This window comes from Alosa sapidissima, chromosome 2, assembly GCF_018492685.1.
Source record: "Alosa sapidissima isolate fAloSap1 chromosome 2, fAloSap1.pri, whole genome shotgun sequence".
Classification (NCBI taxonomy): domain Eukaryota; kingdom Metazoa; phylum Chordata; class Actinopteri; order Clupeiformes; family Clupeidae; genus Alosa; species Alosa sapidissima.
Genome location: NC_055958.1, coordinates 16,250,817 through 16,274,470, shown reverse-complemented (window position 1 = coordinate 16,274,470; position 23,654 = coordinate 16,250,817). Strand labels below are relative to the sequence as shown.

Genomic DNA, 23,654 nt, shown 5'->3' with positions numbered 1-23,654 from the left:
ATTTAGTGTAGCCTAGTGCTCTAAAATCTTTGGTTTAGGCTACTGACTAGCTACATATTTAACACCTCCAAACTAGAAGGCTAAATCTGAACAACTCCAGACTGAAAACCTCTTAACATATATGTGAAGCAAGAACATTGTGAAGCTGTTCAAACTTCCTGTTCTGTCCCTTAGTCAGGAGTGTAAAGCATTGTCAGTGACAAAGTAAAAACATTGCCCTCATCAGGACTGATGGTGTATCACACTTTACTTGGGATTGGTCAACAGTGTGAGCACTATAATTCCACTATACGCCTAAACAATGTACCGGTACTCTGTAATCAAACACTGGTTTAGCAAGTACTTTAAGCTTCTCAAATGGTTTTGGATGAGTCCCTGGCAGCCTTCTGTATACACTTGGTATAACAGCCTGGGAGCAAACAACAGTAAATTACACAAGGCAATGTACAAAAGGCAATGCTCTCTATATTGGAAAAAACATACATAAAATACATAATAAACTACAACGACAGCAGCAATGACAGATAAAAACACTTTATTTCACTGTTTTTTTTTTACATGAGCAGAGAGGAGGAGTTTTTCCCCTCTTCGCTTGTCTCTTCAGCCCTTAATGCCTAAGGGCTCTGATGCAGGCACAAGGTTAATGCAAATACTGGACTGCACATACAGGGCAACACAATCTCCAGCAGGCTGGCAGCACTGCAGTACTCCAGACAGGCATGTACGCTCATCTGGGTCTGTCTTCTCCAAAGCTCTCCTCTGCATCTACAGTTAGATCCATTCTCATTTTTAATTGTTTTTCCCCCTTCCGACCTCTCCTTTCTTAATGAAAGGGTAAAACCGTGCAAGAAAAACAAAACAAACGAAATCAAAAAAAAAAAAAAAATCAAAATGAAAACACAGGGGTTTGGGTTGGTGTGAATTCATTGATCCTGAAAGTCTAGAGTCCGGTTTTTGTTTTGTTTGTTGTTGTTGTTGCTGCATGTGGTGTTGTGGTTGTTCACAGTTCTTAATCTGAGCAGTGATCTGTAAATAAATAAAACCATGAGTCCTGGTGACGTCACTGTGTCACCTTCACAGTGAGCTGAGCAGCAGCCGGCCCCCAGAGTCACGCCTGCACATCAGAGTGAACCCACTGCACACTAAGGGGTCAGAGGTCATCTCACTCGCAGCCGTGACATCATCCACTCCAGGCCCTGGCATAACCTGCAGGGCGAGCAAAAAAAAAAGGAGAGGGTCGTCAGGGCAATTTAGCCATCTGGAGTCCAAAGCACGATATACCATAGATATGCATGTACACAACACACATCACACTGCAGTTTTCTGACTCATACCATAGAGGTCAACTGTAAACACCATATCACATTCTAAAGTTAGACAGTCCCAAATAGTATTCTCCATTCACTACAATCAGATCACAGAGTTCAGTCCAATTTAAAATAAACAGAAAGGCACAGCTAAAATCATAGTGATTCTCTCTGTGACAAGCAACCCAGTGTCTATTCCTCCTCCCTGGAGCATGGCAGTGCGGCAGGTCGTACCCTTCGCCAGTGAGAGCACAGCAGGCCTGGATGTGCCACTGATGGTCCTTCACCGAGGTGAGCTGCAGGCTCTGAGAGATCTCCGCCACGGTCATGCAATCCTTCACGTCTTGTTTATTGGCAAAGATCAATAAACCAGCCTTCTTAAGGTCCTGGGGGATAGAACATGCTTATTTAAGGTACCTACTGGAAGGTGTAATATTTTTATGAGCATATTTTTTTAAATGCAAATATGACAATGGCATCACACAAATGGCTAAATATGTTTGTATTAGAAGGATGATCTGTTCCATAAGTTGAGAAACTACATCTTCAAGTTTGCCACCATGGTATGTGGTACCATGCTACTTGCAACAATGTACGATTGGGCTTTGGTTCAACTTTGTAACTAGAGCACCTACTTAAACAATATTGACAGGGCAAAAAAAAACCCTGTGGTCTAATGTTGAACTCAAAACAAGAAGGCTGAAAGGAACTGAAAGTACCCTCAACTAAACAACAAACAGTTTCTTTCGAACATCCTACTTTGCTGTGACAGAAAAATGTAATTTCTTTGTAAAAGTAATGCATATGGGTGCCTTTAAGCAATACATTTTGGCGTTATCAAATAAATGTGAAACTAGACTGGGGCACGTTTCCCAAAGTTAGCAACTTTGTTGGTTGCAATGCAACATGTTGCTAACAGGTTAGCAACTATGGTTTTGGGAAACGCACCCCTGTTGCATAAACACAAGGATTAGGACACGACACACTGCTGTCGACCTGTATGCCACTTTGAAGACCTCACTTACTTCATGTGCAAGCATTCTGTACAGTTCCTCTCTGGTCACGGAGATCCTCTCTCTGTCCGTACTGTCAACCACCACGATCACAAACTATGACGAGATAACAGAACAATAGGTCGCGTGAGAGGAGCTTGGAACATCAGCAAAGCATATTCTCAATGAATCATGGCCACTCGTTGCCATGGCAGCACCCAAGGGTGGAAGGGCTGGGTGCATCATTTCCCCTGGGGATCAATAAAGTATCTATCTATCTATCTATCTATCAATGAGGGACTCCTCCCAGTTTCTGAGCAACAGTGCTGAAGATCACCTGGAGACATGGTGGCTCATGTTGGTAAACACACGACAGCATGTATACTGTATGCTGCTGTAATACCAGTCCAATGGCTGGTCCAGTTTAACTGTAGGTGAACTGCGTGCACAGAAGACTCTCTGAGCGCTCGTTTGTTTCCGGTGGAGCCAGGTGTGTTTGAACTGGCCGTTATAGGGCTGCACAGTCCCGCCCACAGCCAAAATGCGGTTAGGTTGTAATGGTCACCCATTAAAATGATGTGTTTTATTTTGAGCATGTACATGTATGGTTTTGAATTTTACTGTTTGTATAATAGTAATTATGTGAGTCATGAACATTAGATACCAGAACTGAAGTAAACACACGGGTATAGAGGACTGATTTTCACACTGGTAATGAGGAACTCCCATTGATTGGCCTGTCAATCAATGGGAGGCGTTCGTGGGACATAAGTTTTCTTATGTTCTGCTATCACGTTAGGTAGGGGCAGCGCGAACAGGCCTATGTGTTTGACATGTTGGACTACGTGAGTGTGGAGTATCATCGCACGGTCTCAGATTACCCTTTTTTCGTTCTCTCGGACATTGTTGGATACTTTGCCTTTTTTTTGCTATATGGGGATTTGTAATCTGGACGGGCGTTTGCCAACAAGGACAGGCTGGTGAGATGTGGGGTTTTTAAAACCGGACTGCCGTGTCCTTCCTTATCTTTTTTGCGTTCGCGGAAAGGCTGCCACCTCCTAAAAGGACATTGTTTTGTTTGCTCGGACATTTAATTATTCCACGGTCTGGACCTATTGCACAATATACTGGACAAATTGTTTTGCGTGTCGTTTTGGGGGGATTTTGGGGTTGCTGACGCGATGCGCGCACTTTGTTTTGTTTATGAGTGAATGAACAGAGCGGGCCTCCTGTAGATTTCTTAACCCGCCGGTACAATAATTCTATAAAGCACGGAGGTTTAAAGTTTGTGTCTTTGTGTGATTCAACCGTGTTTGGTAAAACTTCCTGGGTTTATTGCGTGGACGATCCATGTTTGTATTTTTGGTTATTTAATGCATGTCCACTACTTTGATTGCCAGCATAGTGTAATGAAATAGTCGCCCCACACCTTTTGATGCGTATTGTAGCCCTCTCTTTTGGAAGCATTAGAGAGCGTTTGTTACAAGGTGCCGGAAGTAAGATTCCCATTCATTTGTCCCATTGATGTTTTGGAAAAATCCATATCTAAAGAGTTTTACAGCATGTCTTAGGCTAACCAGCTACGGCATAACTCATAAGCATACAACATACCATTTTGAGTGAAAAAACTAAGAGAAAATCCAAAAAAAGTCAAAGGTACAAGACTGTGTACATATTTTCATTTCCGAGCGAAGGAACTACTCATCCCATAAACCACCACGCCTCACTGAATAATATAAGCAAGGACGAAACGGCGCGAATATTGCCATTTGAACAATTTCCAACCGGCGACAGCACGCGAACCCTTTCCTCCAAACAGTTATTTTTATATAGTGAATGTGCAGTTAATAGCAGTTATTTCAGGAGTAATCGTGTAAATAATAGTGTTTTGACATTGAATTTTATATTTATCATTGTGTATTTTATATCGTGTGTGTGTGTAAAAGCGGTTAACGTTAACGTTAGCAACATGGTGCAGTGCTTCGTACCTTACTGTCATCCTATGCTGTCATCACTGCTCAGTCGGGCTGATGCATGGACCGGTGCATGGTCTGCTCTTGGACCACCATATTCAGTTTATTAATTTGCCGTGAATTATTACACAAAATGTTCATTAAATGCACAAAGAAGTATTCCTAGGTTCATGATTGATATGAATCATACAGTATGAAGGCTACAGTAGCCTAGCTAATGTTTAACTAGCAGCATTAACGTTACCAACCTCCCTGCTTAACTCACCACAACTTTGTAGGTCTTGTCCCTCATGCTGGCCCTTACAAAACCCACAAGCTGACTCTTGGACACACAACAGTCAATAATGTGACCCAATTTAAAGTGGCTTTCACCCCTTTGGATACTGACTAAAACATAATATATTTCTGTGTTGCAGCATGTAGGCTAATGTTAGCTGTATTATGTAATGACATACAATGTCGAAAAAGCTAAAGGTTGAAAAGTTTTGAGTGTTTAGACTAACATTTACAGTGGTCTATTTGATCGTGTATTGGCCCTGACTAAGTTTGTGTGATTTATAAACCACAATCCTTGTTGATACAAGTACCAATATTCGTCAAGAAAGTTTTTAATCACATTAAGATTTTCGCCATAGGCAGTAAAATACTCCGCCATATTTGTTAATAATTTTCGCTGAGAAGGTTTCGAACTATGACCATAATGGCCTTTCCACCAATCAGAGGCATCACTGTGGGATTGTTCAGGATTGTGGGTAATGAAGTACTTATCCAAGAATTCGCGAATAAAAGGCATTTATCTCAAAACAAGGTTAGTGCCCTATGAACTCTTGGCGTCTATATGAGCATATACAATCGCTTAGTACAGCCGTAGCTGGTTTTAAGTCTACCACGTGCAGTTAAGTTTTTATGGCTTATACTGCAATTGTCGATGGAGAAATTGCATTGAATTTTTACTTCCGGCATCGGCTGTGGGCGGGACTGTGCAGCCCTATTGGTAGTGTAGTTAGTGTCTACACAGAGCCGGGTAGGTGTTGCACTAGGGAATAGAATGCTGGGCCGAGGCCTTTTCTGGTGAAACTTGACTTGCCCGTGAGAAACAAGAACGAGTACAATGGCAACCCCGTCCATATTTTCCCTGACTTCAGTGCTGGCCCGCTCCTCAAGTGTTGGCAGTTTGATGATATCAAGAAAAAACTCTGCGAACGTGATATGGAATATTATTTGCTTTACCCTGCTACTCTAAAGTGGAAGAAGAAGGAGAAGTGGAATCTTTTCTACGGGACACTACACAAACCTGCCCTGAATGACTATAGTCACTCGTTTGTTCGACGTACAAGATTAAAATAATCTGTTGCATTATGCAGTTTTTCACACTGATATCCTTGGTTGAAGGCCTAGATGTAATTGATGGGAACTGAAATGTCTCATTTCTTTTCCATATTCTTACTAAAGCATTTTTTTTCTCTTTTTTTCCTTCTCTTCTTCTAAGCCCATGGTTGTTGAACATAAGTTAGATCTTATTTGGCCTGAGTATATGGGAGGCATGATTTATTGCCTAAACTTTGTTTTGTTTTGTTTTACTCTCTTTTTCTCTCATTCAGATTTGACTGTTTCTCCTACAGGCCCACGGTAGGCCCCATGAGGCAAATTTAAATTCATATATATCTTTTATTTATTTCATATTGGCTGTCTTATGACTTGGTTTGTATATAAGGAAGCATTAATGCACAGTAAAAGGATCCCTAGTTAATATTGGCAGACAGAGCCTGCTTTCTTTCTTTTTATGTCTGTGTTTGTTTGTGTGTGCATGGAGAAGCGTGTGGGTATGTATGTGTGTCTTTGCATGTGTAGCTCACCTACTCCCTACCCTCTGGGCGCCCTCCCTATTCTGATTGAGTAACCCCTAGGCAACAAACGGCAACTGCAAAGAAAAAACTTTAACAAACAAAACCAAGTTCACCACGATGATTCTGGCCTTCCGAACTATAATAAGCATAGCCTATTGTCATGGCTGTAGATAACATATGAGTGATGAAATTTTGGCTTATTTTAGGAAAAAAATATTTGAAATACTACTAAATACAATACCTCAAAGTATTTTGTTGCAAACTACATTTTATTTTTTCCAATCCTGCAAAATACAAATTACCCTAAAGTAATTAAATACGCATTTCAAATACATCTAATTAAAATACTGCCCATGTCTGCTTACAAGTAAGGCACAGGTGCAGGTCATAACATGTCATTATGACTGGTAAATTAGTGTGCGCTAGTTAGTTCACACCGCAGGAGGCAGACATAAACCCTCCTTTGCCTTTTATATGCGATTGTATCAAGTTCTCCAAACATGTGAGCGTGTCAAGTGAGAGGTCTCACCTCGGTGTTCGTGTAGTAAGTGTTCCACGACGAGCGCAGGGACTCCTGACCCCCGATGTCCCACATGAGGAAATGGGTGTTGTTGACCACTATCTCTTCCACATTGCTGCCTATTGTCGGCGAGGTGTGTACCACCTCGTTCATTGAGCTGGGGAAATGAGAGCAAATGAATACAGTTAGCAACCATCCAGCGTTGGCCAATGAGACACATCCAGGGCCCCAATTTTAATAGTGGGCAAAGGCCAAAGTCAGTGAAAAAGCAAAGTTCCCATGCATGCATATCATATGGCATGTGGGAGTCAACTACATTTGCATTTAAGGTCTTGCCCATGGTGTTAAATTAGCAAATTCATTTTGCGTAGTTATTAAATTAGCTTTAGTTAGACCTTGGTTTCCAGGCTACCCCAGTGTGTGTTCAATACAAAGATTTTTTTTTTTCTCAGTCTTCTTTGTTGACCCAACTATCGGAACTCCCCCTATTACCGTCGGTCCCGTATTTCCACCGTCTTGCGTGTATGTGTCACTTAATATCTATACAAACCAAGACAGCGGACTCCTAAAGAAACGCAACCACTCACACCATAGGTCAGGGGTCTCAAACACCCGGCCCGCGGGCCAAATCCGGCCCGCGTCCGGCCCAGTTCCGGCCCGCGACGTATGTCAAAATAATAATGTAATCCGGCCCTTGAGACTTTTTAATTGTGACAAACAACGATACTGATTAAAATAGACGATAGTTCCAAGTACGGTGACAAATCTCATTTGTACTCTGCTCCACTATGTGCTAGACATCCAGAGCTTCATTCAAACCCAAAATCGCTGCGCAAAGTTTTCAGGAAATACTTGTATTACACGCGAGAAACACAAAGACGTGCATTTGTAATGACGCGGAAGCGATGCAGGCCATAGTGTTGCATAAATTGAAGCAGAAATTAAGCAGAAATAGGCCTACACCAAATGTTGAAAAACGTTTACGTGTGATGAAGTCTTAGGTAGGCTATGTTATTCACCTATTCTAAATCTGGTGCATCCAAACAGATGACGTTGGCAGAATTGGCCCCCAGCTCATTTGAGTTTGAGACCCCTGCCATAGGTGTATCTAAACCGTGACTCGAAGAGCTGTAAACAGTGTTGTAAGGCTGCGTGTACACAACCGCTTGGAGCTCCAGTGGAATTTTAATTTCATGACGAGAATTCTCGGTCTAACCGTTAATGTGCCGTTGAAACGGTGTAAATAGGCGACCCATCAGGCCAGCACTATAACTCCGAGCGTGGTAAACAAAATCGGATATTTCAGGCAGTAAATGCTCCCGTTAAAAACCAAACCAGATTCTGTTCAAATCCTTTAAAGGTTCCTTTAGTAAATGTTATTTTGAAGTGTTAAAAAACATTGTTGTCTTAGAATTTCTGAACAAAAGTGGTGATAATTGGGGGTGTTACGATATTCCGTTTAGTTCTCCTGTTTATACAGATAAGAAACTAAAAAAAGGCACGTGTGTCCTACTAAAACTACCAAGCTACCAACCCCAAAATAACATGCAAACCCTTGTAATCAACACCCACTGCGCCAATGGCACTGATAAATGTGTCAACTTGTAAAACTGACAACATTGTTGAAGATTATTTCTGTGTATTTTTGCAGGGTGTTCGAATCCAATAACTACAAACCACTAAGACAACCTGGACAACAGATGTGTCTGTTCTGCACACCAGATCATAATTTGAGTATCATAACCAAAGTAAAAATACGAAAAACAAAATAAGTAAAAATAACCATTCTTGAGACATGAGACAACTAAATGTAACTGTTCCCAGGTTTATTACATTTACCATTAACATTTCATTTTACATTAAATTAACACAATGTAGGAAATACCCCTTTCAGCCATTTTAAATGCACTATGTACCCATTTAGAGGTTACCAAATTTGTCTAAAATTGACGAAAACATGATTGCAATACCAGGCGTTCTGGGAGCTCTGGAAATCTAAGACACTCTCCTCTGTGTGGCATCCATTATTCTTTGGTCAAAAAAATATTTTGCTTTAAAAAATGTAATGGTAAATTATATGTGAAACATATTTAACACCATCCTTCTCATTTTTATTTTTTTTAAATGAGCAGGTGAAAACATGCTTCCTTTTATAAAGGTTTCACAGTTGTGTCCCCACTTTTATGTCAAAACTGGCAGGCATCCACTAAAATTTAACAAAATTAGGCAACATCAAGGACACAAGGACCCACCTTGCTAGAATACATCAATGTCAGACAGGCTTTGATCAATTTTAGTTTTTGAATAGTTTGTTCAATTTAACATCCCCTGTGTTGTAACCATGATATGTCAACACCATCATCAAATTTTAGATCCCATTATCTTAGAAGATAGTAGATTGAAGCAGCAAGCATCAATAGTAAACACAAAATGATTAGGTTACCATTCTGTTGATATTGATACAGCGGATAGGCATATTGGAACAGTTATTGATGACAGACTGAAATTTGATACAAAGAATGCCTGTAACAATAATCTGTAAAAAGGGACAGCAATGTTAGTAATCCTTTTAGTGTAATAGATTTAATGCAGATGTCCGTATTTGTCAACTCGACTTTTATCCAATCTGTAAATATCAAGGACAAAAATCACCTATGCTATATTGTGGTCTATAGACTACACAGAACACCCCTAACACGCCTGGAATTGTCCACCAAAACTCTGTTGCTCGAGGATACCTCTGCGCTGCGGTCCTTGGCTCTTATGTGTTTTCTCCAACAGTGATTAGAGGTGGGTCCGTTTTTTTAGGGCGCTTTCATACCTGGCTTGTTGGATCGGAACGTTTACCCTAAAGATTGGTTCGATTAGGTTTATGTGAAAGCAACATTCACTCTCGGTTTCGGAACAAAACAAATGGGCCGAGACCGCCTGGAAGAGGTGCAAAATAGGTATGAAAGCGTCCTTAAATAGACGGTAATGGGACAAAGTGATGGACAGATGAAAGGTTCATCAGGGGTGCCTTGAAACTGTCCGTGAGGGGGGTGGGGTGGATAATAAATAACTGAACTGAACTACTCCATTAATTCCATTTATCTTGTGAAAATGATTTGTTGTGTTGACCATCAATGCTGTCAGACCATCAAATTAATTCACAAGTTGAAAGGTTGCATCAGGTCATCTCTCTCTCTAGCTGAGTACTACATGGTAAATATGAACATGCGGTTTAATTTGTTATGGCATAAAGTTTATTCCCCCCCACTGTCTGTCGTTTTTTTTGTCCCTCGTCTCAGGAAAGACTGTTTAAATGATTTCCTTTAACTCACCTCGCCTTGCACTACCATTTCCCTTATTACCAAAAGTAGCCAAAAAGGAAGTTGGGTCGGTACTTACAACTGATAAAGAATGGTCGTCTTCCCTGCATTGTCGAGGCCCACAATGATGACCTTGTGCTCTGAAACATATAATGAAGCAAACACAATGTGAGGAGCCATTTCATAAGACCTGATGTACCTACCATGCCTATCAAAAACAGATCTTCCACAATGTGGTATTCTCAATCAACAGTGATGAAAGTGATAAAAACTTTTCTGTAAGTGGTGAAAAGTAGTGATATCGGTTTAGATTAAGGCTTCGTTATATAAAGCTTTGAAGTTAATGAGACCAGCTGACTATTTTACCATAAAAGGAAGTAACAAAGGCCTCCTCCTTTTGGTTTCATCTTGATTTTTAGGCAAATACATATAGATTATATTGTAAAAGACTATCAAGACAGTGAATGTCTTTTTTGTCTGGGCCCTGAGCCCTTTGTTCTTGTTGAAACACTGAGGACATTGTTAGCCCTTTGCAGCTCCGGTGATGAATCATCTTCAAAAGGGACCCCTCTCTCACACAGCCTGCCACTGTAATGGCCATAAATCAGTCAGGGACCCACACAAGCACACAACACAACCTGAGCTGGACTTGGCACCGCCAGACCTCACAGTTTGTCCAGAGAGACTATGGTTACCCTCACAGACTTGGGCTAATCTCTGACGAGTTGGGCTAATCTCTGTCGCTTTCATGATTCCACAACCACACTCTTTTCAGCAAAAAAGTGTGATAATATCAGTTAATGTTGAAGTTGTTTAAGTATGAATTACCTTACTGTTTGCAAAAGTTTGTCTCGAATAGAATCCAATTTCATAAACAATTTAACTGCTAGTGTGTTAATCTGAAATGCTGTAATGAATTGCTATAAGAATTAGTGTCTTATATGATTACAGAGGTCCTTTAGTTTGCCTTCTATTATTTCTGACACAGTTGAGCTGGGGACTGAAACTTGGTAGCCAACTCATTCAGTTAGTCCAGCAAACACCCCATGGAGTCAGCTGAAAGAAAACAGGATGTTCATATAATCTACTTAAACACAAAACCACACCCGATTCCAAGTCTCTTCCTTGAATCTGTACTATCGAAACAATTTTCTTGCATACCCAGTGCTCAGACAATGCATGTGTTGCATATACCAAAACGCATAAAAACATTTTTATTTTATTTTAAAACATCAAGACCAAAACAGCCTCCCTCTGACCTAGTTTACAAGCTGTCAAAGTCTAAGCCATAAAGCAATACACAAAGAAACTGAAACATCAGTGTGCAACAAACTGGCAAAAGTGATATTGGCAGGGCAAACTTTTCCCTCTCTGGTGAGCTCATTTGTTTTTCTGGCTATTCTTTTGTTTTTACGTTCAGATGTGGGTGACCCATGATGCACCCAGTTCAAGGTCAAGTCCAAGACCTGATTTCCTCTCAGAGAAACACTGCTGTAATGTCAAACAAACATAAAAGGGAGTAGCCTATTATTTGCTGCTAGTGTGTGGTATTTCCGTTTCAGCCTATTCAACATCTGACAATTTTCTGAGGTGATTATACTACAGCTTAGAACCAGACAAGCCTCAACCAACTTAGAACCTGCCTCAACAGACTATATGCCACAGAGGGCTATTTAGCCAGCACATACATTTCCGGTGCAGTGTGAGCTGTGTTGTAACGGTGTGGGTACCTGATCTGCACGGGTTACCAATACAAACAAATAAAACAGCACTGTAGAGCCCTGCACAGAGGGCTATTTAGCCAGCACATATGTTTCCGGTGCAGTGGGAGCTGTGTTGTGACGGTGCAGTGGGAGCTGTGTTGTGACGGTGCAGTGGGAGCTGTGTTGTGACTCCACCAGAAATGTGCATTTTTTTTTTTTTTTTCTTTTTTTTTTTTAAGTTTAGCATGCAACATGTAAGCTTATAAGAAAGACCTCAAGGAAAGACACAGGCTGACAGAAGAGCAGACTTAAGCAGAACTTGAAAAGAGAACCAAGCCTACCACAATCATTTAAAAACTATGAGGTCACGGCCTGAAAACTTGATTTGAGCTGTAAACTAAATAATGGATCATCAGGCTCACCCGTGATCTAAAATACAAAACAAAGCGTTTTTTATCAGTGATTAGGCTATAACCTATGATGTGAGTATCCTACCTAAGGAGGCATATCCTTTAACTATTATAGGTGCAACACTATTGGCGAACAACATTCTAAACAGGAAGCCATAGATACGGGCTAACAATAACATGTCTGACTGGTTTCCTGTCAACAATCAACTCAGGTGCAAGCTGTCTGCTGCCTGAAATATTTGATGATCTCTGATTCACTTTTATGATGCTCATCAGCTGGGGGAGAAGGAAGAATATGACAATTCTTTCCTTTACAACTTCTCCTTACAACTTTTGCAAGAAACACCTGTCCATTTGTTTTCAGCTTTCAGAATGCATCTGACAGGCTATGTGTTGTCATCTAACTGCAAAATTGTTCTGTAATCCTCACTATACACACTCTTAGGGGCACACAAAATAGGCTCCGACTCCCTGACGACTTGTCTAGTACCTTGGAAATAATCTGCTGGCTGTCTGGAGTATGAGGGCGAGGCCTTTTCCACAGGGAGAGAAAATATAATGCTCGAGTTTAAAGAAAAAAGGCAAACCGTATCGCTGCCTTCCTGCAGCCCGTGGCATTTGACCTATATAACACTAAAAGCACAGTTCAGACGAGTGGAGACAAGAAATGTGAACGTTTTTTCAGCCCACACGCCTGTGACTGGGGTTTAGTCTAAGCACACTAGCAGATTTTTTGATCTTGTCTTTCTGGGCTAAACAATAACATCTCCAAGACGTGGTGGATTCAGCGTTCCCATTTAGAACACTGAAATGATAGCCTACTTGTGGGTTGGCCACAATGAATGCTCTTGAACACACAGGGTGGAAAAGCTGGGCATAACGCCGCAGTACTATGGTTGACTATAGTAGTCAAAAAGGATTCATTTGGATTTTACCATTTACACGGTGTCAGCCACTAACATAAAAAAATACATAAAAGAAAACATTATCACAGCGAAAAACATCTTCAACTAGAAATGTAATGCCAGAGGAATTACAATAGTGGATGGAAAACTGCTGACTTAATGTTGGTGGAAAAAAAACATTGAATCACTTAATCTTTGAGTTCATACAAACCCTTGTACCAAAAAACCTTGTGTGTCAAGGCGTTCTTGAGATATAACACTCAAGGTGTTTTTGACCTTGACATTTGACCTTTGACCTCCAACATCAATTCACTTCATCTTTGAGTCCATACAAACACTCATACCAAATTTCAGGCACGTATGTCAAGGCATTCTTGAGATATCGTGCTCAGAGTATTCATGGACTTGACCTCCAACATCAACTGACTTCATCTTTGAGTCCATACAAACACGTGTACCAAATTTGAAGCATATGCGTCAAGCCGTTCTGGAGATATAATGCGCAAAGCATGAGATATGGCTGTGACTTTTATTTTGACACACGGGAAGCAGTTAAACAGGATGTGTAGTTTTGGGGAGCACCACATTGTATGCATTAGAAGCTGAGACAGTTGGATTCACGGGTGACACCTGTGCCAGTGTTCTGATTAGCCCGGCAACTACTCTGGGAGCTTAATGAGCGCAGCTGGCTTTAGGCCATTATGACATCACAGCCATTCAAGTCTATGGGGGAAAAATGAGCTTTTTAACATTTTTAATCCCCTATTTCTCAAAAAGTATAAACTTTTTTAAAAATCTGAAATAATAACTCTTGCCCCACACCAGACCTTCAGAAAGGTTAATTCAACATGTGTATACGTTAAGCGGTTAGAGTCGCATTTACTCTTGAAAAGGTAAAAAGAAAAGGTTATAATAAGAAGCCAGGAGATTTCAAGATAGTGGATTCCATCCACTATAATTATACAACAGTTAGGTCCGGTCGAGCTATTTAATAATTTTTTTATTGGACGAGAGGCATCACGAGTGGCGATATCCCAGCACATCCCCACATCCCCAAACTTTTCACTGTTGGTAATCATTCTGCATATTGCATTAAATTACCAACACAAACGTTAATACAGAACTACTACCGTTTTAGCGTTAGCTCCGCCATGTTGGATAATTTTTTTCGGGTTCACTTGCAAGCAACGAGTGGTGTCACATTGCTTGGCAATGGTAAACGAAGAGGTTAAAGATCAGAACTATTTGTGGGTGGAGGATGAACGAACAAAAATGTAAATAAATGATAGAAAACACAATTTCTGTATAAAAGCAATATGACACTCGTGGTCATGGGGTTGGATATCGCCACAGCTGGGGGGGCATTCTCTATATTTTGTAGAGAATCAAACAAGGCCTGAAATACACTGACTTCCCAGATTTGAGCAGCTAGCTCATTTATCACAACCTTATTTCCACTGCGAGCTAAACAGCCCACAATAACAAAGCTGAAAACCTCAGGCCTTGTCTTGCACATGCATTTTTCTGTCTTCTGCATCATTTCTGTGCAATGGAAGTTTCCTTGTGAAGTGCTGGCAGAAGTGTGATGTTGCTGATATAGACTGTTATCTTTTTTTCATCATAACCTGCCTGTGCGCTGAAGACATCCATTTCCCTAAACCAGCCATCTGGCAAGCCATAGTGTAAATAGACAGATTTAAATAGAGAACAGAAAGCTGCTTACTTTGAGCAATGTCACAGATGAAGGAACAATACTAATATTAAGCAACTTTATCAATAACATTGTAAATAATAAATAACTAATTTGACAGCCAACACTACTACGCTTTGTAGTTCAATCCAATCCACATAAAAATAGCTATGAATTATGTTCTGTTATGTTAAATCTGGCTTGTTTTTTCCATAATTAACAGCTGGATACAGTCATGATGAACTAAAACAAACCCAATGCTGGATTGACGATGGATAAGACTAACTAGTATGCTGTGGACATGCTCTGCTGAAGGTTTGGAACAAAGAGTATTTCACAAAGTAAGACCACTTCTCCCTAGTCAAGGAAAGTCAGCTTGTGAGATTTCCTTCCAATTCAACCAAATTAAAACACATCCCTAACCTCAACATCCTTAACTTTTTTTGGGTTACCATCATTCACTCTAAACTGAAATTGAATTTCTAAATTGAAATTGATCAATTCAAACATGTTTTGACAGTAGAAGTAAGATATGCCTATTTCATAATTTCTGAGTATGTAACTTGCTATGAACATCAGGTATTATACTATATTAGGACTGCAGAGTAACAAAGGCCATTTATGTGTGAACAAGGTCACATGACATTTTAACACAAAGAGCTACTTTTGGGTACAGGATGTATGCTTGATGCTGTGTTGCAAGATTCTTTTTTTTTACTTCAAATTGATGGCTGACCTCCAAAACGACCAGCTACAAGATGGGACATGCCAGCCACTGAAGCTAGAACTGATGTTACACATAGTACAGCAATCCTTAAGGCTACTGATTTATTCTTCTCATTCATTTCATAATTTGAGCTATTCAATTAGACGTAGTACGAAATTCGATTTGTTTGCTCAACAGCCTACAGCCTCTAAAATAGCTTAGATTAGCCTTATTTTTAAAAAAAAGTTTGAAAAGAAAAACCCAAAGAAGTACAGTTAAGTGTGACAGGACATTGTATGCCTTCCGATTATTAAAATAGCCATCTCTCTTCACCTCTGAAGTCAGGAGATGTTTAGGCCTCCATAGACAAATTTGATTACATTCCCACTTGCCCTTCATCAGGCTCTTAGCCACTGTCTGCTAAGGAAGTCACTATTTGCACAAATTCACTCACTCTCATAATATGGAGGGAAGACTAGTTTCCAGGCATCTGTATCCTTATAATTAGGACAGTCAAGAGTCTACAGCAAACATGCATTTTGGAGCCAGTGGCCCAGCTGTCTATGTAGGACCCACCACATGTATAATTGATATAGAGGATCGGTCACTAGGGATGCACCGATATATCAGCCAAACATAGGTATCGGCCAATATCGGCCTTGTTAACTCCTAATCACTTTAGGACTAACCTGCTAGGCTGTGTCATCCCACACCATTGTCTTGTTGTTAAAGAAAAGACCACCACACTAGAAAAGTACAAGAGAAGTAAACAGGTCTAAACAGGTCCATTTATTTATTAACAGAGCATATTAATTACCTTCTATTCGATTTCTACTTAGCTGTCCCCTATAGCTTACACTTTCCAAGAATCTGAGAGAAAACTTAACAGACAACTTAAATGGACAAACAGACAACTTAAATGGACAAACAACAGACAACTTTAATTGCTATCTTTTTGCCAATGGGTGCTGAATCAGTTCTACATTTCCACTGACTTATGTGTGGAATGCTGCATACACCAAGATTCATAAATCTGATTTTTTTTTGTGTAAAATTCTTTCCAGGTTTTGTGCATGCACAACGTTTTAGCATGTATTCCACACAAGCCTCTGTTCTCTATTTCCACTGGCTGCTATACTATGCAATGGTTGTGCAACATCCCTCATGTATCCAATCCAAGAATGTTAACTTGATACCTACTAGCCTCCTCACAGACAGACAACCACAGTCATATGAACACACCACGAAAATGTTAGCCTACGAAAGACTAATGCAGCATGCATGAAGGCTAGGTGCTACTAAAGGTGATGTACCTGGCCAGTGCAGTAACTAGGCCTACCCTTTATCCTTGCCCAGTGGTTCTCAACAAGGAAGGGCCTACAAAGGGGCTCGGGAAGCTACAAAGGGGGCCTTCAGGTTACAGTTCATTATATTAAACAATGACCCTACATTATCAATTGATCTAAACATCTTTGTGGAAAGCTTTTTAATGAGCTGATTTCAAGTTAGGCTGTATTGGAATGTGTCATGAAACACATGACAAATGGAAATCAATTATTCTACTTGTGATATTTGAAGATTAGTGGAATGGCAAAAGTTGTTTTGACAAAGTTTTTATGAAATTAAAATGAATAGGCTTGGTGACAGGCAAACAGTTATCACATTTCCTATGCGGGGTTTAGAAATAATGTTTCCGAAGACACGTGGGCTTAAGTATATGATTTTTTTTACTGACAACAATGCTGCCTGATAGAACGTTAGTCAACCTACCATTATTCCCCCTATTCCTTGTTTTGTATTGAACACTTCACGTAAAACTAAGGTTCGTTATAAGGCGTTGTCAATGTTAATAAAACGATTTCGTATCGCTTTGTAAAGTCAATGTTTGATAGGACCATCATTAACGTTAGTTGCCCACGTTTATGACAGTGTTTATTTTCTGCGTTTAGCTGTCTGTTTAAAACCTTGAAGTCAGGAAAGCTTGTTAGCAAGGCAGCTGAGCACCACTATCCGATAAAACGTCTAACTTATTAATGTAGTCTGCCAAGCCGCCTATCACGAGGTTGTAAGAACGTCCCTCCAGTCATTTAATGTTAAACCATCACTGACGAGGCTAGACATTTGATGTGCTGTTTGGCTTATTGAACACTCAGTAGTTATTGTTTTACATCTGGAAACAACTGCTGTATGAAGGCTTTCCAAAGCGTAACCGTTTCCAGTACGCTTTTATGAGGAGCTTTGCTAACCAGTTGTGTTAGCAATGCGTCGCGAAAATGATAGAAAAACAACACACTATTACTGGAGTTTGTAACCCGCTGTGTGCACTAAGTTATAATATTATCTTACATACCAAAATATTATAGTTTGCACTAATTGTTCCATCACTGCAAATACGAGAGTTCGTGGTTCTAAGCTAACGTTAACTGTACACTGCTAACTACCTTACGCTTACCAAAATAACGTTACAGCTTGCCAATTAGCCAGCCCGCTAACAAACTGCATGTAAATATAAGCTACTCCACAACCACTTACTGTTAATGACATGCTTACCTTGGTGATTAAACAGCCTCCATAACTTCGTAAAAATAATTCCCATTGCAGACCAAGGGCCTTCAGAGGCAGCCACAAATTCGAGACTTTGAAAACAATCTGCTGGCTCGTTGGTTAGCCCAAGCTAGCAAGCAAGCTACCAAGAACTGCTGGAATAGCGAGCATTGAATACTTCAGTTTCCATTAAAGCAAGACCTTCGCCACGATTTCTCATTGATTCTACGAAGAGTTAACGATATATCGACATTTTTGGAGACATCTTCTTACACGTAGGTACACTGCGATAGCCTAACTACCCAGCATCATACACATCTTAGCCGAGATCTGGCGAGAAAGGGATCAGGCCTGTGTTCGGGTTTGCTGCTCCAGAGTACAGCGCTGTCGATGAGGAGGACACAGCTGTGGCTATGCAGCAGCTCAACCAGTGCTGACACATGGGGCCTCAAACTGAAAACGTGTGACGTATGACTGCAATTGACGCTCACCCCATAGTCTCGCATTCACTCATTGTCCAGAGGCCTCTGACCTGATCTGAAAACACCGGGGTCCTTAAAGTGTTAAATACCACACTAATTACAAAAGTCTCCATCTATAACACACTGAAAGTTATTTGATATGCACAGCATGCGTTTAGTTAAAGACCTGCCCTATAGCCTAAACTGTGAATAGGCTATAATTAGGCCAAGGTCTAGTAGGCCTAATGTATTTTTTATTTAAGATTGCCCACCTGGTGTTAAAACTTGATCGGCAACCTTAGGCCCTGTTTGTCTATGTGTTTACCGTATTATGTGTCCTATATTTCTGTATGTAGGCCTGACTTATGCATATTAAAGGCCTATTACTTTTTCTGTCATTCCCCTATTTTCAAGGCCCACCTGTCCGACATTGTCCCAACAAAATGGTAGCAACAGTAATAGATTTTTGCACCATGGTTCCGTGTTATATTTTCTTTCCGGTCCCTTGATCTGATGTTGTTTTAATTTGTATGTAGGCCTATGATGACTGTTTGCATGTGGTTGTTTTGAGATTAATCTTCATTATCAATAAAGAAAGGCATTCATAAAGATAGGCACAAAAAAGACACATTTCGTTTGTCATGTGTTGTCTCTATCCCTCATTAGTGAGGCCTGCCCCACACTTTGAGAACTACTGATGTAGGCCATATGTAGGGATCATTCTATGTTCAAAGCTAAAACACAGGTTAAAACTCGAGTTTTTAGCACTTTCTCTTTATTTAAAAAAAAACATTTGAAATGCAGCTAGAGTCAGGTTTCACACTTCTAATTTCCATAAAACATATTCTCTCTCAGCAATTAGGCTACTCAAAGTTATATATTCTGCATGCAGACTTGCATTGCATTTTTGTAATCTTTCACAAAAATAACGACACAACTTCATTTGAACTCCATCAAAGCCGCTACTTAGCAGAGGGAGGTAAAGCATCAACATGCAGCACTGTACACATTTGCATAGTAAATTGACATTTTATATTATCCTTCACCGTTGTCTCCTTCTTACAAATGTGCCTGTTTGGATGGTGAAAAAAAAAAACAATCATGGGGATTATCAAATAGATAATAGCATCCAATTTAGTTGGATTTAGCCTATATAAAGTAATTTCATCAGCATTACGAAAACATGGCTATTGCAAAGGTCTTTTTTTCTGCCTTGCCCAGGTCATGGTTACATATACATGAGGAACTAAACAAAGGAGGTATCTTGGGATGGAACAAAATCATGTTTCAAATCGATGTGAAAGCATCTTACAATTCATACAAGATCTATGGGGTCACAAAGATTCAGAAACACTGTATGACTAAATAATATTCATAACAGAGTGACTACACCAAATGATGCTCTTCGGGAAATCTTTTTACACTAGATGCAGGTACAGAAAGAAGAGGTTTTCTTTGGCTGGGATACTTGTAAGGAAATTATTGTCAACATTTCCCTTGTCAATACAAAGTGTAAGGACTTCAGAGAGCTTTAGCACACCACACCCTACACTCAGTTTCATTTCACTCATTAAAATATGTGGGCAGTGGCTCACGCTGTCTGTTTAACCCAGAAATAAGCCCAGAAAATGTCTCGTTGCAGATGGTTTCTATTATTAGGGATATACCTATATTCTTGACTATAACAAAAGAGCCCCACACATTCCATGACTAGTTTTCTTGTGAAATATTACTTTCTGAGGAGAGCAACACGTTTGACTGCGCTTAAACACTGATATACTAGTAACACTTTTTACGGTAAGAGTACATGAATTATCATGAATTCATGCATTAATTAATTCATGATTTATGCATTACTTCATTCCTTTATATTGTATGAATCATCAGGAATTGACAAGAGTTCATAGTCTCTCATTCATGACCTCATGCATGAACAACACATCAACAAAAGCTTTAGGTACGGTGGGTACATCATTATGATTTATGATTTCCTAAGAATGATCATCATGATTACATGAATTTAAGGTTAATTGCTCATGAGTTCATCATGTCTGTGTCCCCTAAAGTAGTGAATAATGTCACGTGTTTACAGAATTGCACAAGTTATGTTCAAATCAGAATTTGAGCAGTGATTACCACATTTTTGGCAGGAAAAAAAAAATCATGCTTAATAAATCATAATTCATAATGATGTGCCCACTGTACTTGCTTTAGTTTATGTGCTATTCATGTATGAGGTCATGAATGACAGACTATGACTCATGTCAATTCCTGATGATTCATGAGATATTAAGAAATGAAGTAATACATAAATCATTCATTAATTCATGCATGAATTCATGAAAATGCATGTACCCTTAACGTAAAGTGTTATCGATATACTTAACCAATGTCTAAAGATGTTTCATAACTCTCATTCTGTGAACATATAAATCTTAGACTGAAGCATTGTATACTTTCAACTGGCATTTTGAAAGTTTATTCAATTAATTCAGTACATTTTCTCAACTAGAATCCAGACCCAAATACGAAAGATTAAGGGTCTGGCATTGAGTAATGAAAATGGCCCAACTTGAGGGGCGGCACCAAGCATGCATTTGAAAATCTCACTGTACGCAATTGGATAACACTACGACCAATGTCTACTGACTGGTTCCGGACTTCAACGTTGCAGTGCTGTCGTCATCTGTTTAGCTTGCCTCTGGCCCACCTATATCAGATACACCAATGTGATTGGTGCAGCTCGGATACAAGGGCATAGTTAATGAGCATCATTACCATAGACAAAATATATCATTAGCCTACTGAATGCCAGAGTGACTTGCTGAGCAAATTCAAATTGTGCTCTCGCAAGAACTCTGGATTTCCAGGGTATACATTTTCAGTTTACCTTAAAGGGATATTCCACCATTTGGGGAATTACACTCATTTTCCACCTCCCCTTGAGTTAAACAATTGATTTTTACCTTTCTCCAGTTCATCAAGCCGTTCTCTGAGTCTGGCGATACCACTTTTAGCTCCAGCCTAGCATAGATCATTGAATTGAATTAGTCTATTAGCATCTCGCCTGCTAGCATCACGTTTAAAAGGGACTAAGATTTCCGGTGATTTTCCTATTTAAAACTTGTCTCCTCTCAAGTTAGAAAGTGTAATAAGACCAACAGAAAATCAAATGTAGCGATTTTCTAGGCTGATTTGACATGGAACTATACTCTCATTCAGCCTAGAAAATCGCCACGTTTCATTTTCCGTTGGTCTTATTACACTTTCTAACTTGAGAGGAGACAAGTTTTAAATAGGAAAATTACCAGAAATCTTAGTCACTTAGAAAATGAGTGCAATTCTCTAAATGGTGGAATATCCCTTTAAATATTCTCAAGAACTCCTTAATTTAATACAACTGGGTGAAATTACCTAAATAGCTTAACAGAAGGCCCCAAAGTAATTTATTCATACTTTCTAGGAAATAGGAGATGTGGATGGAATATATGGTAATGTATGGCAGTGCTAGTACAGTAAGGACACTTATCTCCAACTGCACTTGGTCAAACACTCAATTCAGGCTTTTTGACTTTTGAGAAATATCAGGATTTCAATTGAACTAATCTCTGGAAATGGCAAAGTGATCTGTAAATACTTTTCTACAGACTAATCAGGATGAGACTGGAATAAAAGAAAAAAGTATATATCTTTTAAATAACTTTGCTACAAAAGTCTTCTAGAGTTGGTATCTTCTTTGAAGAAAATAACTGTCCAGACCTGAATTACAACTGGATCAAAACCACTGTACACAAATGCTCTATTCCCCTGAATCCCCTTTCCAACCCACAAACCAGATAAATGTTAAAAAGCTTAAATGTAACGTAAGCTTTACAAATATATGCAGGCCAACAAGTGAACCAATGGCTCTTTTTCAAGTTCAACACTACAATATTGTAGGCCTACCATCCTACTTGTGCTGCTACCAAAGTGCAATTGCCCTTTCAGATGTGCTATCACGAAGCTACTAATAAGCTATACTTTTAAGTAAGGGATAATGTATAGAACGCTAGTCATTATTGGGAAAATAAGTCCAGACAAGGCGAACCGGACCCCGACGCGCAGTTAATCAGTTACACACATGGATATCACAGAAGTTCAGTCATTCTGGTTTTGTAAATTGAAGAACAACCTTCACACATCAGGATGTTGCCTGGTCTCATATTATGCATGCCTTTCTGATCAAATGTTTTTCACAATAAAATTAACACATTATATGTTATTAATGGTGTGTGTATAGTTGAACATAAATTATAAGGAACATGAGAGCCTGAAATGCCTGCTAATCTACACTTCTGAATTACAATGAGGGATTATGTGAGAAACATCATAAGAATGGGATAAACTGAGAAACAAAAACAAACTGATATAGAGAAGAACCATGATCCTGTCCTCCAATTCATAAAATGCTACTCTGATGAAGAATAGATAACATAGATAATCTGAACAGTACAGTTCCTTGTTCCCAGTTCCCCCCCCAGTGTTGATATGATCATTCTTGGTAAGCAGAAGGGCAAGCTGCACTAGTGTAACGTGATCAGTGGAACTTGAGCTCTACTGTGCTGAGCCAGGCTCTTTCTCCATTACCGAATGGAGTGTTCCTTCCCCTCCTCTGACAAGCTCACTGAGAGAAGGAGGGTACACTAGAAACATAATGAAGATATTGTGATTTACTGACACGCTCAGTAGATCACTCAGAATCATCTTACCCCTATTTTCCCCTTGCAGAGCAGCTTTCTGAATGAACTATGTGGCCTTTTATGTCACGTAAGCAGTATAATTGGAACAACTCAACTTTCTGTCGACTCTGAAACACATAAGACATCACTAAAGATGTCCCAACATGCCTGGAATACAGGGTATGGGCATGGACAATAGGGATGTAACGGTATGAAAATTTAACCTCACGGGTATAGTGACCAAATTTTCACGGTTTTCGGTATTATCACGGTATTTCTAAAAGTGTGTTCAATATGTTCAGAAAGCACTGATAGGCCTACATACTGAAATAGTTTCAAAAATTGTCTTGTTCACTTTTTTCTTCATATTTAATTGGTTATGTGCTTATAGCTTAACTTACCCTACCATAACTTAGAGTTTGCTATTTCTGTTATTTGGATCCAATGAGTGAGACCAAAGTAAGCGTTCGAAATAAAACTTTAGGCTACTGTATTCTCTTGATAACGTGAGTGGAATGGATTTAATGTGGGCACGAACATAAAAAGACGCAGAGTGGCTACATGATA

The 23,654-nt window shown here is 39.6% G+C and overlaps 1 protein-coding gene across 2 annotated transcripts; it reads right to left on the bottom strand.

The window, feature by feature from the left end:
- Positions 1-518: 518 nt before the first annotated feature.
- On the bottom strand, positions 519-18,351 carry arl5a (ADP-ribosylation factor-like 5A). Of its 2 annotated transcripts, XM_042084691.1 has the most exons (7): positions 17,915-18,349; positions 16,054-16,110; positions 10,030-10,090; positions 6,649-6,796; positions 2,333-2,416; positions 1,542-1,693; positions 519-1,206 (listed from the first exon to the last, which is right to left on the bottom strand). In XM_042084691.1, exons 4-7 carry the CDS (start codon positions 6,790-6,792, stop codon positions 1,158-1,160), a joined length of 429 nt encoding a protein of 142 aa, XP_041940625.1. In that variant the 5' UTR covers positions 6,793-6,796; positions 10,030-10,090; positions 16,054-16,110; positions 17,915-18,349; the 3' UTR covers positions 519-1,157. The 2 variants fall into 2 exon arrangements, with proteins under 2 accessions (XP_041940625.1, XP_041940624.1); XM_042084690.1 differs by lacking the exon at positions 16,054-16,110 and having other exon boundaries at positions 17,915-18,351.
- Positions 18,352-23,654: the final 5,303 nt, after the last annotated feature.